General features: G+C 53.8%; 1 protein-coding gene across 7 annotated transcripts in view; it reads right to left on the bottom strand.

Annotated features, from left to right (window-relative positions):
* PLXDC1 (plexin domain containing 1) overlaps positions 1 to 16360 on the bottom strand; it is a 62324-nt gene that overhangs the window by 17561 nt on the left and 28403 nt on the right. For 5 of the 7 annotated variants that reach the window (XR_008425185.2, XM_053911737.2, XM_053911735.2 and 2 more), the window contains exons 7-9: positions 15503 to 15602; positions 3797 to 3892; positions 1808 to 1879 (exon numbers count right to left, since the gene is read on the bottom strand). Coding sequence is in view for 5 of the 7 variants with exons in the window: in XM_053911737.2 (XP_053767712.1) it covers positions 1808 to 1879; positions 3797 to 3892; positions 15503 to 15602 (268 nt within the window). In the remaining 2 variants the exon portion in view is untranslated. The remainder of the gene's footprint in view (positions 1 to 1807; positions 1880 to 3796; positions 3893 to 15502; positions 15603 to 16360) is intronic. The other 2 variants (XR_008425186.2, XM_053911736.2) reach the window with 1 other exon arrangement.

The following is a 16360-nucleotide window of genomic DNA, read 5'->3' on the forward strand; positions in this document are numbered from 1 at the left end:
CACATGCCTGGGTTGTGGGCCAGGTCCCCGGTAGGGGGCATATGAGAAGCAACTGCATATTGATGTTTCTCTCCCTCTCCTTCTCCCTCCCTTCCCTTCTCTCTAAAAATAAATAAATAAATAAAAGTAAAAAGTATTCAGAAATATGTAACAGATATTGAGTAAGCTTAAGGTGTCCAATGTATTGATTTGATACATCTATATTGTATATGATTGCTATTGCAGCTAACACCTCTGTTATGTCACAGAATTACCATTTCTTCATGTGGTGGGAACAATTAAATCTAGTCTCTTAGCAAGTTTAATGTTTATAATACAGTTTGGTGTCTATAACCACCGAAAAGACTTTTTAGGATGTCCTGGTCTGACCCCGGCAGAGCCGGCCAGGAGCACTGGGGCTGTGTGAAGGGGCGGTCTCAGGGTCCTGCTCCTGGCCTCTGTCCACCTCCTCACTGGCCTCCTCCCAGGGAAGTCTGAGTGTCCCGCTGTGAAGGCAAACCAGACACATACTTCCATTCCTTCTTCGTCCTCTCCTTTTGGATGCGGGCTGCCCCAGGGGCTGTGCGGGCGTCTCTGTGTTCCCAGGCTTAGGTCTTACTTGGGAAGTTACTTAACCTCTTGGTGCCTCAGCACCTCATTTATACAGGAGGGGTCATGATGCCAGCTGCCTGGCAGATCCGCTGACAGGGTGACAGGAGACAATACCTAGAGAGGGTCTAGCCCAGTGCCGGCCCAGTGGTGAGCCTAGTGAGTGCTCCTTCTTGTTACTGACCGTGGCCTTATTCATTCCTTTCAACATTCCTGTCGGGCCTTCATTCACTCATCCATCCCTGCATTCATTCTTTCAATAAATATTTACTGAGCGCCTGACATGGGCCAGGCACTGTCTCAGGTGCTGGAGCCACACTGGTGAACAGGAAAAGACAGAGGCGCTGCCCGCACCGGGCCTGCCGTGTCGTGGAAGAGACAGCGAGTGCACACACACACACAGACACATCGGCACTAGGTTCCTGGCGGTGAGAAGGGCTGTGAAAAAAATAGAGCAGAACAGGGAGGCCGTATGATGGGGGCGGCTGGGGGGTGGGGGGCTGTGTTCTATTCAGGGAGGTTGGGGAAGGCCTCTGAGGAGAGGAGGCTAGGGCAGAGACAGGGGGAAGGGAGGAAGCGAGCCGGCAGAACTCCTAGGGGAGAAGTCCAGGCAGAAGGGCGTCTGTGCAGAGGCCTGGGAGGAACGTGCCCCAGGCGTGTTCTCAACAGCAGCCAGAACACGAACAGCCTGGGCCGAGTGGAGAGGCGGGAGCCCCGGGGCAGGGCAGAGTCGGGGAGCAGAGAAGTTAGTGGCAGCAGGTTGCTAGATGGTGTGTGGACCAGCCAGGCAGAGGAGCAGAGGGGGCCAAGGGAGCAGGAGGTGCAGGGGCTGGGTTTTAAGAGAGTTGTTCACTTGCAATCGAAGGCCACCCGCTCAAGTGAACCAGCATGACCTCTGAGTGGCAACCAGCTGCCACAAGCCCATGCGTTTTACTACAGGGAGAGACAGGCCCTCACCTGGAAAAGCTGCAGTGGAAGGGCTCACCTGATGAGCAGACAGGCTGATAGCAGCAAGAGGTGAGAACTAACTACAGAAAAATAATCAACCGTTCAGTAAACATGGCATGCATTTCTTCACCCTGTGAGTTTTCACGGGACTCTACCATGACCCACTAATTATGGAACCAATTTGTATTCCACGCGGACCCCAATGAGATGGAAGCTGGGAACCAGCCCTGGGTGAGTGGGAGGAAAGGTGTGGTGGGCACAGAGTAGTCACCTGTAGACGCTTTGTGGGAGGGACTGGCTGTAGGTGGCACCATGTCGTTTTGTCTGCCAGGTCTTTGCAGGCCTAAAAGGGGGGATGGAAGGCCATGGGCTGGAAATGAGCAGAAAGTGGCCTGGCCTGAGAATGAGAGCTCTGGCTGTTTGGTTCCCCGATATATCCAGAGGGCCTGGAACCGCGCCCGGAGTGTGGGAGGTGGTGAACATGTTTACTGAATTGCTATACAGATGCTCTTGTTATCCTCATCGTACCGAAGAGGGAATTGAGGTGTATAGAGAGTCACTGAGTTAGTTTGGGTGTGAACCAAGGTCTGTCTGAGCGGAGGGCCTGAGCTCTTAGCATCTGTGGGGTCCCTCTGCCCCAGCACCCACTCTCACCCCACACTACCTTTTCATGAGCCTCTTCTAGCCATAGAGCACAAAGGCTTGGAGATGGCCCACCCACACCTCTGGGAGAATGTTGGGTAAGACCTCCCTCACCCCAAGGCAAGGGACGGAGCCCGGGCTGGGGATGCAGAGTTTTCTGAGGACAAAGCTCATTGACCTCCCAGAGGCTCCAATCACAGACTTGGGAGCACTGTCCCCTCCCCCACCAGCTGTACCCACCTGGGAGCCCTTGGCCTGGTCATTCCCAGTGATTCTGGAAGCCCCTGAATGGCTCTAGTTAAACTGAAACCAAACCCCGGGAGCCTCCCGGGGTGTTCATAAAGCCCGCTGACCTTTATCTCTCATCTGCATTTCAGATGTCCTGCCTGCCATTAAACGCTCACAAAATTCACCGGAGGGGTGGGAAGTGGCTTAGAAGTGCAAACGGTGTCCCAGAAACTCATTCCCAGGACAGTTGGCTCCTTCCGCCTGGGGAAGTTCGCCCTGTCCTTGGATGTCCTTGCTCCTATGTGAAGTTTTATTCAAGTCCTAGGATCTGAGGTTTGCGCTCACCAGTTCTTGAGACCACTGGTTCTCGGGCCCAGGCCTCTCTTGCCTGGGGGGAGGGTGGCTGGGCTGGGGGTGGGGCTGAGACCTGCAAGTTGTCCTAACTCTGTGACCCTATGCTGTCTGGGGTCTCTCTTCTTTTGGGGGGAGTGGGGAGGACACCTGCAGAGAGCCCAGACTAAGACATGTGGCCTAACATTTGAGAACCTTCCTCCACGTCTTTTCCCACCCCTGCTCCCAGAGCCTCCAGGGAAGAGGAAAAGGTGGGGGTGGGGGGAAGCAGGAAAGAAACGTCCCAGAGGGCAGGGAAAGGGCCATGGCTTCAGAGGCTGGGAGCCACCGTGAGAGAGAAGATGAAATTAAAACCCTCTTTAAAAAATACAAGAATTGGAGTGCAGCCCCCCTTTCCCGCGGTCTCCCCAGTTGCTGTGACCAGATCCTGAAGAGCATCCGGCCCCGACCCTGCGGCGTCCACAGCAGCAGCAGGGCCTTGGCCACAGCGCGCCTTCAACTGTGGTGAGCAGGGTACAGACAGGGAGAGGGCCAGGGCCCCGTGGTTCTCGGAGAGCTGCTGGCTAAACCCGTTTATGGCCTTCTGCCTGTGGGCTCCAGCCTCATCCCCCGACTAAGGAAAACACAATGATAAACTGTGGATCACTCAGTTCTGTTCCTCGTTATTTTTCCTGGGGCTCAGTCTAAGTTCTCAGAGGCACGTGATTCCTGGGCTTCAATTATGTGTTAGTGACAATAGCTGTCATCTGTCCAGCACAAACCACACCCCAGCCCCGAGCAATGCCAGTTAGCATCAGGGCTGACATTTATGTCCTCAGTGCTCCCGACCGTGGTTCTAACCCTGGCCAAAGCCCTGGGAGGGAGGTGGTGTTAGGCCCATGGGACAAATGTGAATGGAGGCCCAGAGGCGTGAGGTGGCTGCACCCACACAGGGGCCAGTGGTGGGCCTGGGAATGGCACTCAGTCTGTTTGACTCCTTTCTAGGACACGACTGTCCTAGGCTGCCTTCCCCCCATCAGTGGGAACCACCCCTACTTACTTGGCAAGGGGGTGAACTCCACGGCCGACCTGCTGGTGACCTTGCTGGGGTCCAGCTCCACACGGTGGTATTCAAAGATGGCCCTCCGCCGGGATTCTGAAACAGAGGCAGAGCTGACATGTCAGGAACGGCTTGCGGGCACAGGGCTTCGGGTCCTGTACCAGGAGCCCGACGGTGGGCAAGAGATTGTAGTGAGCAGAACTGAGGGCAAGAAGTGAACCTGTCAGCCTGGGGTAGTGACACCGGTGCTGCAGGGAGACAGGAGGGCGGGAGCTGACCTTGGGAGAGCTCTGTGTTATGAGCACGTTTAACTACCCAGTGCAGAGGCCTGGCTGCTCCTGGGGTCAGGACATGGGCGATCCCACGCTCCTGCGTGTCTCTGCGTCTACACAGCTGCTGCTCCCTTGACCCATAATGCATTTCCATCCCTTCTCCCTGTCAAGCTCATCCTATCCCTAGTTGAAGGGCCATTTCCTCTGACAACCCCCTTGACCACGCCGTCCTCTTCCCCACTCAGGCCAGGTGCCCTCCTCCACTGCATTCACCACCTTGAGTGGTCATTAGATTTTACTGGGCGGGTGGATAGGGGGCATTAGACTGAACAGCTGGTTCTGAACCTGACCCAGAGTGAGCACTCTGTACATGTCTGTGGATAGATAGGCTGACCTTGGAGAACCTCTTCCCTCCTGAATGGAGGCCAGAGTGAGGTTCGGGGCCTGGAGCCAGGCTTATGTCCTGCCTCCATCCCTGCAGAAACTTCCTGCAGGACCTCAGAGTTCAGAAAGCCCAGTTCTGATTTGAGTTCTATTCCCGATTCACTGCACAGCCTTAGGGCCTCAGTTTCTTTCTTTCGTTTCCTTTTCTTTCTTTTCAAAGATTTCATTTATTTATTTTTAGAGAGAGAGGGGAAGGGAGGGTCAAAGAGAGGGAGAGAAACACTGATGTGAGAAAAATGCATTGATCGGTTGCCTCTTGCACGCCCCCAACTGGGGAACCGGCCTGCAACCCAGGCATGTGCCCTGACTGGGATTTGAACCTGGGACCTTTTGGTTCTCAGGCTGTCACTCAGTCTACTGAGACATACCAGCCAGGGCAGCCTCAGTATCTTGTCTATGAAGTGGAAAGACAAAAACACCTGCTACAACACGCTTCGGAGGAAAAAAACGGAATTACATATGAAAAGACTTCTGCTAAAATGGCAATCGGAGATGCTCTGCTATTTCCCACCACACCCCCATTCTCACCCAAGAACGGCGACTTGGGGTTGGTTTCATTTGGCTCTGAAAAGCAAGCAGCCAGCCACTGAGCTTTGTGAATGAGTCCCCCATGAGGGGAAGGGGCCACTTAGTGTTTGGTCAGCCTAGTATCCCTTCTTATGGATTGCTCCCTCAAATCCCTTTGGGGGAACTGCCTCCAGCCCCTTCCTACATGTCGTCTGCAGGAGCTGCCATCTTCCATCTTCCTCCATGACCCTGCCTCCCTGGCCACACAGTGATTGGTCCAGGGCTGGGCATCTGATGGAAGCTGGACCAATCACAGACCTTCTCCAGGACTTTTCAACTATAACTAACAAGCCCGCCCTTTGCTCTTTAGTGGTAAAGCTAAGATGCAAGCTTGGAATCTGTGAATGGCCACAGTTCCAAGCTCCAAGCTCATGGAGAAGGGCAGAGAATGAGGAAGCACTGGTGGCATTCCAGGATCTGGAATGGTCTTGCCCTGGTCCCTGTCCTACCAGTTGTCAGCTCTCCTTTGGCTCTGTGGGCTACTTCAGTATCCCCAGTGTAGCCCCTCTTCCACATAAGCTAGTGTGAGTTGGGTTTCTGTGACTAGAAGCCCAGAGTAGGTGAGGCTACAATTTTCTCCTTCAGCTGAAGGTGGTTTGGAGGAAAGTTTCCCAAGGTGGCAGTAGAACTCAGTGGAGGCGTCCATGAAAGAGAGGGTGTCCTGTGCAAGCGCTGGGTACCACATCGCCTGCTCCCCGTCCTTTATGAAGAAGCTGGGTGGAGGGTATCTCCGGCTTAAAAGAATATCTCATCTATGTTTCTTTCATTTATTTTTATTTCCCAATCTTAGAATCGTTCCCGCCTACTTAACTCAGGATTGAACCCCAGGTGGTGTGGCGCCAAGGGAGCTCTCTCCCCCCACTACCACCACACTGCTCCACTGCAGGGTAACGGCGGGCACTTCAGCCCCTGAAACACTCAAGACCGCAGAACGTCCTTGAAATACGTGCCATGCAATGAAAAGGAAACCGCTCCGGCCTCAAGGCCAGTGGAGCTGCCCGGGAACGAAACAGGAGTCTGAGCCCTGCCTCAGAGGCCTGTGCCTGATCTGCTGGCCTCCCCACTCACGTGGCACTAGGAGGGTCTGCCTGTTACCCACGGGTCAGGGTCCGCTCTGGGCCGAGGGGAAAGAAGGTGTAGAGCCCGACAAGAGCGTGGAGGAAGAGAAGCCCTGCAGCAGGAGAGGGGCCACACAGGGAGGGGAGGTTTAGGCTCTGCCCTTACCATCTGCGTGACCTTGGACGAGGGACTAAGCTGAGTGAACCCCATTCTATATTTATGGGGTTGGCCTGAGAATTAAAGTAGGCACCTTAGGCAAAGCACCTGGACCAGAGGAGCCACTTAAAGTAGGAGAGTTCCTCTTTCTTCTCATCACCCGCTCCCTTCGTGTGTTAGGGTTTCTTGTAGCTGAAACTCTCAGGCGTTTTCAGTCTCTCCCAACCCCTCAAACTCTACTCTGGCCGAAGAACATGAGGGAAGTTTCTTTCCCTCCCTACCTCCCTCAACCACCCCATGGCAGATTTCTCATCAGTGATTCTTGAGTGGGTCCCTCAGTTCCTCAGCAACTCCTGAGAATGCTGTGGATGGAGTGACCCCCTGAGAGGCAGCCTGACCACGGGGCTGTGTGGCAATCTGGACATCCCGGTCACCCCAGCCTCCCCCCCTCCCTCAAGGCCCATCCCTCTGCTGCCCACTGTGGGCCTCTCCCTTTCCCCCTTTTGGTTCCCACGGTCCAGCCTGCTTGCTTTTCCTCCTGGGGGGGGGGGGCAGCCCTCCACCCTTGTCTTCCTGGTCCAGATTGGCTTTCGCACCCCCTGGAGAATGAATGAGCTAACAGGAGAAGCGGGGAGATCAACGCTCAGGTGGTGCATAGGCCTTGGAAATCCCCCAGGCCACCTCCGAGGGCTCTTCGGAGGGGACTGGCCTCAGAGGTCCTCTCCCCTGCCCCAGCCTACTGGCTCCCATGGAGAGGGGCGGTGAGAGGACTTTGGCCTTGGCCTTCATTTCCCGCCAGGGAGGACGACCACCCCAGCCCCACGGCACCCTTCCACCTGGACCCCTGGATTGGAGCTGGACAGTTTCTAATGAGATCCAGGCCTCCTTCTGCCTTTTCCTCTCTTCCTTCCATGGCAGGCAGATCAGGGGACTTGCTGCTTCTCAGGAGCCCAGCTGGAAAGGGTGGGTAGGGGAGGGGTCCGGGCACTCCTGGAGGGTGTCCAGAGGGAAGCACCGCCCAGTGTGGCCTGTATGAGTGACGAGATGGGCCAGCGTTCCAGACTCAGACGTATCACGCTGAGAGCTGCAATGACAAGTGGTCTTGCCAGTCATTTCATGAGTGGGGAAACTGAGGCCCAGAGAGATTAACCCATGGACTGATAAAAGTTCGTATGACACTTTACAATTTTCCAAGCCTATCCACAGCCTTAAACGGAAAAAGAACTGCGTAATGAGAAAGCGCACACAGAAGCACAGCACCACCCTGCACCACAATCATTCACCTGTTCAGCACTCTGCTCAGACCTGCTCGGGGGGCCGGGGCGGGGCTACATCCTGAGCTCGGCCCCCATGGGGCTCGCACCCTTGGAGGGGCCCCAGATCTGACTCCTCTCCCTTGATCTCACAACTTTTTGAGGTACACAGACAGACATCACTGTTCTCCCCTTTGCACAAAGGAAGGAAATGAGGTCCTACAGGGGACTCGTTTGCCCAAAGACACACAGTTTTTGTTTTCGCAGAGCCCAGACTTAAAACTCGAGCGTCGATGCCAGGGCAGCTCCAGAAAGTCACCAAGGTGTGTGTAGAAAAATATTTATTGACTTCTGGCTCCTGGAAGGGGGCGTGGGGAGAGGCGGAGGCAGGGTGGGGCCTCACGCGTAGCATCTGCTGATTTTTGTGGCAAAATGGCTGATTTCAAGCTACCACTCTGGAGTCACTGAGCACAGACATTTTACAAGCATCTCCAGCACACCCCTGTTTACAGCTGTGTTTTACTTTAAGAATCCAAAGGAAACGTTTATAATTTTTTAAAAAAATCATTAAGCCAATGTCCCAAAGACTTAGTAATCGTGTGTTTATTTTCTCCCAAACAACCCCAAGTCTGGGAAAGAAGAGGCCCCCACAGGCAAACCTCACACCTGTCGGGCAGTAACTGTCTGATGTTCACAGGGCTACCAGGGTCCTAGGGAGGACGGAGCCACCCCTCATCCAAAGCTGAGCGAGGCTCACAGAACGCAGTACCGTGTGTACGCACGCACACACACAACAGACTTTTTTTTGATACAAGAAAGGCCCCTTGCCAAGCGGGAATGGGGTCTGAGACTGGGGTGAGGAAGGGCGCCTTGCTGTAATTCCTCTGCCCAGAGAAGGCACCAATGTTCAATGCTCACGAAGGCCCTTCCCACGTGACACCAACTGCTTCAAGAAGGTGGCCTGGGCTTTAAGTGACCCTGGGGGATGCGGGACAGGTAGATGAAGGCTGAGGAAGCTCCAGGCAGACTTTCACAGCTCCGCCCCACCCCCCACCAGGGGCCCTCTCTCCTTCTGAAAAACCACCCCTTTCGCACCCAAATGTAATAGAAAAAATAAATGTGAAACTTCATGTCTTCCAAGGTGCCCGAGGCCATGGGGTCTAGAGGCCATGTAAACTTTTCTTCCTTTATCTGCCCACCCTTCAGGGCTCAGCTCAAAGGATGTGCCCTCCTGGAAGACTTCCTCTGCCCTGGGGAGCAGTTAGTGGCCCCTCCCCTGAGCCCCACTGCTCCCTGTGCAATGTCCAGTGTCACCTGTGACACCACCCCATCAATATTTACTTTGTGGGCCACCTGCCCTCCCCCCAGGCTACAAGCTCCCCAAGAGCAGAGCCTGCAAGTCATTTGTCTCTGTCCCCCACCCTCAAGTACCAGGCCCTGCACATAACAAGGCCTCAAGAAGTGACTGTGAGTGAATGAATGGGTTACAAATAGTCATGAAAACCTCAGCAGCATATTATGTCAGCCCGCAGCCCAAGGGAAGAACACCCTTCCTCCCCAGCCCAGGACAGATTATGGCCTTTCTCAGAAGGGCCACTCCTGGTAGGCCAGAGACAGCCAGACAAGTCAGAAGTAGAAGAATCGGCTCGCAGGATTTCTGCACCTATGAGGACAGCCACTCCTGGTCAGCAGGAAAGTGAAATGGGAGAGACAAAGGGAGTCAGGCTTGGGGCATGAGGGAGCCAATTTCAGGGACAGAGACACATGAGCAGCATCCAGGGAAAGTGGGGCTCCAAGCAGAACCTGGGGAGGGAGGGGTCTCTCCACCAGCAGGGCTCAGAGTGCAGCTGGGGCTGTGCCTGAAGTAGGGGCGGCCAGAGGCAGTCAGATGTCCGCCCAAACCCGCCACGGCCCTCCCTGCGGGGTGGGGGACCAGTGTGGTAGGAAGGAGGAGGCGGGTGGGTGTGCAGAAACACATCCTGATTTAAGGTATTTGCTCAGTTCAACTGCTAATTTGTACTTATTTGAGTATGTGGCTTTGGTAATACTTTTATTTCTCTATAAACAAAACCCTTAATATCCCTGCCTGGGTTATTTGCTTTTGATTATCCTGCCAACATCTGGGGCTTGCCCAAGGACAGTGTCTGCCTAAATGACCAACAGATCCCTTCCGGAACCGAGACCAAGGCCGCCCCAAAGCCACATATTTGGCCGTTTGAGACATTCTGCTTTATCTCTGCCTCCACTCATCAAAGATTCAGAAATACTAAGGTCCAGACACGGAAAGCCCTGCCACCCGATTAAGAAATGTTCATGGTTCCACAAAGAGGTTTACACGTGCTGTTTTGTTTCAAAGCAGACGCCAGTGGGAAAGAGCTGGATCATTCAGAAAAATCAGACTGGTCGGTCCCGCTATGAGCTGCCCTCCAGAATGGGTGGTTACGGTATAAAAAAATATCAGATGGTGGTTCGGGGAAAAGTGTCCATTCACTCATTCACGTGCTCCTTTGCTCGCTTGGTTGTTCCTTCAACAGTTACGAATCATGCCCCAGCAAGGGGCCCCAGAGATAAACACAATGAGGGTCCTATACCTGAGGAGGATTCCTCCTCACGCTAAAGCAAAGTAGAAAGTGGGCAGGGAGAGCAGAGGAGGCAGAGCACCCTGACCCAGTGGCTCAGCTGGTTGGAGCATCGTCCCGTACCCTAAAAGGTGCAGGTGGGATCCCCAGTCAGGGCACATGGCTAGGTTGCGGGTTTGCCCCTCGGTCAGGGTGTGTACGAGAGGCAACCAATTGATGCTTCCCTCTATGTATATCTCTCTCCCTTCCTCCCTCTCTAAAAATCAATAAATAAAAGGGAAAAAAATGGCCAGGCTCAGAGAGCAGAACAGAGAAAAAAAAAAAAAGGAAAAGTGAAAAGAGGGGAGAAAGAGCCCCCAGACGGACAAAAAGCTCCAATGGGGAGACTGTAAAGGACCCTTTGTCCAGAGAGGCCAGGAACAGAACGGGCCAGATCTGGTGGTGACACGCCCCACCCTCCACACCCTCACTTGGCTGCTTCTTCTCTCTCTTCTGCAGCCAGTTCCGGGGCCTCCCACTCAGCAGCCCGGCACAGAGATACAGCTCAAGACAGTGACATATTTCTGGACTCACATCTGCCTTTGAAAGGAAAGGCAGGTTCTGGTAAAGGAGAAGGCCCAAGCGTTAGGGCCATCGAGGCCATTCTGGGGCCAGCCAAGGGGCAGTTTATACTTTGGAGCCTTTAATAATGAAATCTGCATTAATTGATTCCACTAACTAGAATTGGTTGGTTTTGACGTTGGCTACACTAAGGTTGCTTTTACAATGTCCATAAAAGAAAAGGTTTCTTAAACGAATGAATATAGACAATTATATTGACTTCTGGGGGCCCCTCCAGGCAAGTAAAGAGTGAATCAGCTACTGTGTGTTTTTCGTGCCTCTGCAGAAGGATGCTGCTAATTGCACATGAATCGGTGCATCAAAGCTCATTCTGCAGACTCTGCTCCAAAGCCTATGCAGCAGTTCACATACGGAAGTAATGGTAGGAAAAACTCTCCTTCCCTCAAGCCGAGGAGTGAGGCTGTGAATTCCCTCCATGCTCGGGCACAGGTGGGAGGAATGTGGAGCTGGGAAAAGAGAAAGTCCCTGGACAGGGCTCAGTCATGGCAGGATTTTTGAATAGTAGAGAATCCAGCTCCATCCTTCACAGTGCCCCAGGCAAGGAGGAGCCAAGCTTGGGTACAAGGACAGTGATGCCATCTGTTCTGGAGGACTAGCTGGGCTTGGACAGTGGGAATGTCCATGGTGATAATAGGGTCTGTGGATCACAACACTCTCCCTGAACTTCTGTCTTGTTTCTGCCCTGGTTGTTCGGGATTTACGGTTATTTGCGGCTCAACCTAATCCCAGTGAATTCCCTACTTCCTGGGTTGAGTATCAGACCCAGAGGAACCCAACCACTGAACCACCTAAAAGCCATCATTCCCCAAAGTGGAGATTACGGCCCATTTTAAAACCCAACAAAGGCCATGGAGACCAGAAAGATGCACGCATGAGAGTATGCTCCGCCCACACCTCAATATTCTTCCTGGAGTCTAGGCCTGGATCCCCAAGCTGAAAACCTTGACAGGAAAGATGTAGTTATGAAAGGACTCACCCTCAACTCAAGCGGTGTCAGGGAGGCCCTGCTCTCACTGGGGGTCAGCAGAGGGCAGGGCACAGGGTCTCTGCTATCCCCACCCCACCCGCTTCGTTGGCACGCCACTCGCTCTTGAGCTGTCGCTCATTGTTTGAGTGCCTGCCAGCTGCAGACACTGGGCAAAGTGCTGGGGCCACAGTGAGCCCCTGGGGAGCTCACAGTTAACGGGGGAGGAGGCAGGTGAGCAGGGCAGTGGATGGGTTTAATATTAACGGTATCAACAAAGGCTAGAGGAGTGGAAGAGAAAACCACGAATTCTGTTGCATGGAGAAAACCACACCTGAGTTTTGCCAATTGGTGAAAGGGGGGTAGTTTATACAAGAAACCATGTCACAGAAATCTGGACTGCCCTTGGCATGTTTGGGGGACAGAGGGCATGCACACCAGTGCCCTGGACAGAGTGGTGGGTGACGGGAGGGTCTGGAGATGAGCCTATAACGTGGGCTGTGCACAGCTGCACAGGGCCTCAAATGCACTCTGAGGATTCTGATTTGACGCTGCAGGCAACACAGAGCCAGAGAATGATGCGATCAGATCTGTCTGGCAGTGATGAGAAGGAATGGGGGACAGAGGGGCAGGAGACTAGAGTCTGGGAGCCCTTGGGCAGTGACTGGGGTCAGGCTCAGGCTTTGACCTGGTCGGTGGACACGAAGCCTCTGCAAACAGCACCTGCAGGCACCGAAGCCAGCAGTTCCCACGACAGAGCCGCGCATCTCCTCCCGGCCTCTCAGAGCAGGCAAAGCTGCCCGCCTGTTTTTTCAGGTGCACTGTGCTTCCTCCCCGCACCCTCTTCCCCGCCTCCCTCTATCTCCCGGGCCGGCTCTAAAACAGCCTTTCATTCCAGAATCACAGAGGAGCCTCAGACGCAGACACTCCCAGGGGACCTGACTTCCTCTAATTCACCCTCATTCAACAGCTGGATCCAACAGATGTTTCCTGAGACTCTGCCATGCATAGTGTGAGGGAGACACAGATGAAACGGACCAGACCCTGCCCCGGCGGTTCAGTGATGGAAAGGGAGGCGGGAGGCGGGATCAGCCCGGGTATGTGCACACAAGGCGGTGGGTGTTTGGGGAACCGAGGAGGAAGGGACTCACCTCTCTGGGTGGAGTGGAAATGGGTCAGACTTAGTCTCGATGGTGGACTCTGAGGTTTAAAACCCCCCAGATGGGGTTTTTAGTTCTCCCTTTCCTAACTGTGTGACCATAAGCAAATCACTCCTTGACTCTTCCTTTGCCCCTCATTTACAGAGGGACAAAGTAGAGTAGTCCTCCCCTATCTGCAGGGTACATGTTCCAAGACCTCCAGTGGGTGCCTGAAACAGAAGTAGTACAAAACCCTGTACATACTGGTTTTTCCTACACAGACATGCCTGTGGTAAAGGTTCACGTATTAATCAGGCATAGGAAGAGATGAACAACAATAACTAAAAATAAAATAGAAGAATTATAACAATACACTATGACAAAAGTTAAGTGACTGCGGCCTCTCTCTAAATGTCTCATTGTCCCGCACTCGCCCTTCTTCTTCTCGCGATGGTGGGAGGTGACACAACGCCCACGTGACGGGAGGAGCGGCGGTGGGGGCGCAGGCGTCATTGTGACGTAGCGCCAGGCTGCTGCTCACCTTCTGATGAGACCCCCCACGGACTGAGGGGCGGGGAGTGTGCACGGTGCCGACACGTCGGGCAAAGGGACGACTCATGTTCCGGGGCGGAGAGTTCCCGGGTGAGACATTTCATCAAGCTACTCAGAACGGCATGCAATTTAAAACTAATGAGTTGTATATTTCTGGAATTTTCCATTTAATATTTTTGGACCTCGGGTGACTAGGTAACTGAAACTACCAAAAGCGAAACCACAGATGCGGGGGACTGCCGGCCGCCCACTCCCATGGTTGGGAGGACGACCCAGGGAGATTCTGGGGAGCTCAGTGCCTGGGGGCGGGCTCATGACCAGCACCGGAAACCGCATCTGGAACGGCCTCCCGGGACCTGCCTCTCGGTGTTCGTTCACATCCTGTGCAATACCGTCCTGAGCACGGGCTGGACTCAGCTACTTGCTCCCACCCAGTGGGGTATGGCAAAGAGTGACAGGACGGCACTTCTGAGATGAGGTGACAAAAAGACGGGCTCCATCCTACTCACCCTCCACTGCTGTCTTCCTTGCCTGCTCGGGCAGAAGCCAGCTGCCAGGCTGGGAGCTGTCCTATGGGGAGGTCCACGTGGCAGGACCCGAACGGGACGCTGCATTCTGCCGACAGTGTCGTGAAAGCTCTCGGAAGCGTTTCTCTCCCCAAACAATTGTTGGCCCGACTGTAACCCCGGCAAACCCCTCGAGAGCAGCCTGGGAACGGCCCTGAACCAGAGGACCCAGCTAGGTCGCGCTTTGCTTCCTGACCCACAGAAACTCTGAGGTGATGTGTTTGTCGTTTTCAGCCACCAAGTTTCAGGGTGACTTGTTAGGCAGCAGTAGCTCGCTAACACAGTCAGGCTGGCACTGAGATGCCCAGCTCAGTACCGGCGTCAGGCAGGTAGAGCGCTGCTGATAGCAGCACGGGGCGGGCCTGGCAGGTCCTTGCTGAGCCTCCCGCTGCAGCGCTGGGCATTCAGGAAGGGGGCCTGGGGAGGGGCAGGTGACATGGTGGGAATTCACCTTGTGGAAAGGCTCACACATGGGGCATAAAAGGACCTGCCTGCAAGGACATTCACTGCAGCATCACGTGTTGTGGCAAAACATCGGGAACAGCTGAAAAGCCTACACCCCGGGGACTGGTAGAATCAAGGGCGTCCGTGCAATGGCTATCACGTGGCCATGAAAAAGAATGAGATACATGCCGCTATGGGGTGGCGGGCAGGACGTACTGCATTCGGCGGAACAGTGGCATCCTGCACCATCATTTGTGTGCATATACCGTATTTTGCCGTATATAATGCGCACCCACGTTTTTGGCCCAAACTTTTGGGAAAAAATCTTTCGTTTCAATTTTTTAATTCAATTATTTATTTATTTGTATTTAGATCATTGGTTTTTTGTATTATAAAGGAATTTTAGCATTTATTTTTGAACATACAGATATTGTTATTGCTTTCTAGAGTTACACTTTTATCACGTAAGCATAAATAGATTTAAAAACACTTATATAGATATGGAATTAGTACTACCCATGTATAATGCACATCCTTATTTTTCCCTCAGAAAGTTGGGCAAAAAGCATGCAGTATACGCAGCAAGTACGGCATGTACATAAACTTACCTGAAGGCTTGTAGCTGTAGAAATGACCTGGTAGCCCTGGTTGCTTCAGAAAGGGGAACTGTGGGGGGGGCGGGTCAGGATGGGAGAGAAACCTACTTTTTCTGTCTCCTGGAGCCCCCCATGATGCTCTTCTCTCACCTGGCGTGGGGAGGCGGTTATGACTGTGCTCTGGGAGGACTCCTAAACCCTCAGTTGGTGCCTGGAGATTTTCTAAGTTGGGGGTGGCTGAGGGGAAGGGCCCTGGCTCGCCCATCAACAGCCAGAGCAGAGCCTCCCGCTGGAGATTTCATGGGATAAAATGGTTCCCTGCTTTAAGGAAGAGAAGTTGGATCTTGATATGCCCCCTTTTTTCCCTTAGTTTCCACTCAACTCTTCACCGTCCATCCACTCCCCGTCACCACTGCCCCCCGCCCCCTCGAGCCTGGGTCAGCCTGAGCTGAGTCCAGCCCAGGGCAGGTCTCTGCTGAATCCCTGGGACTCACCTGGCACGTCCGGGGATGTGTTGACAGTCATGAAGGCGTCTGACAGGCCGGTTTTGACGGGGTGCTGGGAGGAGCTGATTTCCAGGACAGACATAGGGATCTGCAGCAGGGAGGAGAAGCTCCATCTGACCCCCAAACACTCCAGGGCCAGCCTACACTCCCCCTCTGCACTCCAGGTTCATCTGCCTGCTTGGCGCCGCCCTCTTGGAGGATGTGAAGACATGCCACACCCAAGGGACCCCATTCACATTTCAAGTCTTGCCCGCACCACCTCCAAGCACATTTCCATGTTCTACGCTCCGTCTTTGTGAATGGCACCTCCGAGCAGGCCAGAGACGTGAGAGTCACCCAGCCCCTCCCTTTTCTTCATTTCTGCCTCCTCCATCAAATACATCTCTAAATCCTGTTTATTAACCAGCTAACTGGCTCTCAAATATGTCCAGTTCTCTCTATCGCCCTCCCTACTAGACTCCAGGCCGGCAACACCTCTCTCCTAACTCATCTCCCAGCATTCCCTCTGAGCCACCAACAATCTGCTCTTCACTCTGAAGCCAGCGTGAAGCCAAAGGCAAATCTGTTGCCCCCCGGTCCTGTCTTGCCCCTCGCTCTCTCCCCTGCAGCCATGCTGCCTTTCAGTGCTTACACCAGCCACGGTCTATCCTGCCACAGGACTTTGCATATGGTTTTCTCTCTCCCGGAACACACTCCATTCTCCTCTTTGCTTCCTTAACTCCTATGCCTCCTGCAAATGTTAACTCTTCTCCTTAGGGAAGCCTCTCCTGACCCCCTACTGAGGTAGAGAGCCCCATGACAGGCTCTGGTGACACAAGGCACCTCTACTGAGGAGCACTTTTTATA

Source organism: Desmodus rotundus, chromosome 9, assembly GCF_022682495.2.
Source record: "Desmodus rotundus isolate HL8 chromosome 9, HLdesRot8A.1, whole genome shotgun sequence".
Classification (NCBI taxonomy): Eukaryota; Metazoa; Chordata; class Mammalia; order Chiroptera; family Phyllostomidae; genus Desmodus; species Desmodus rotundus.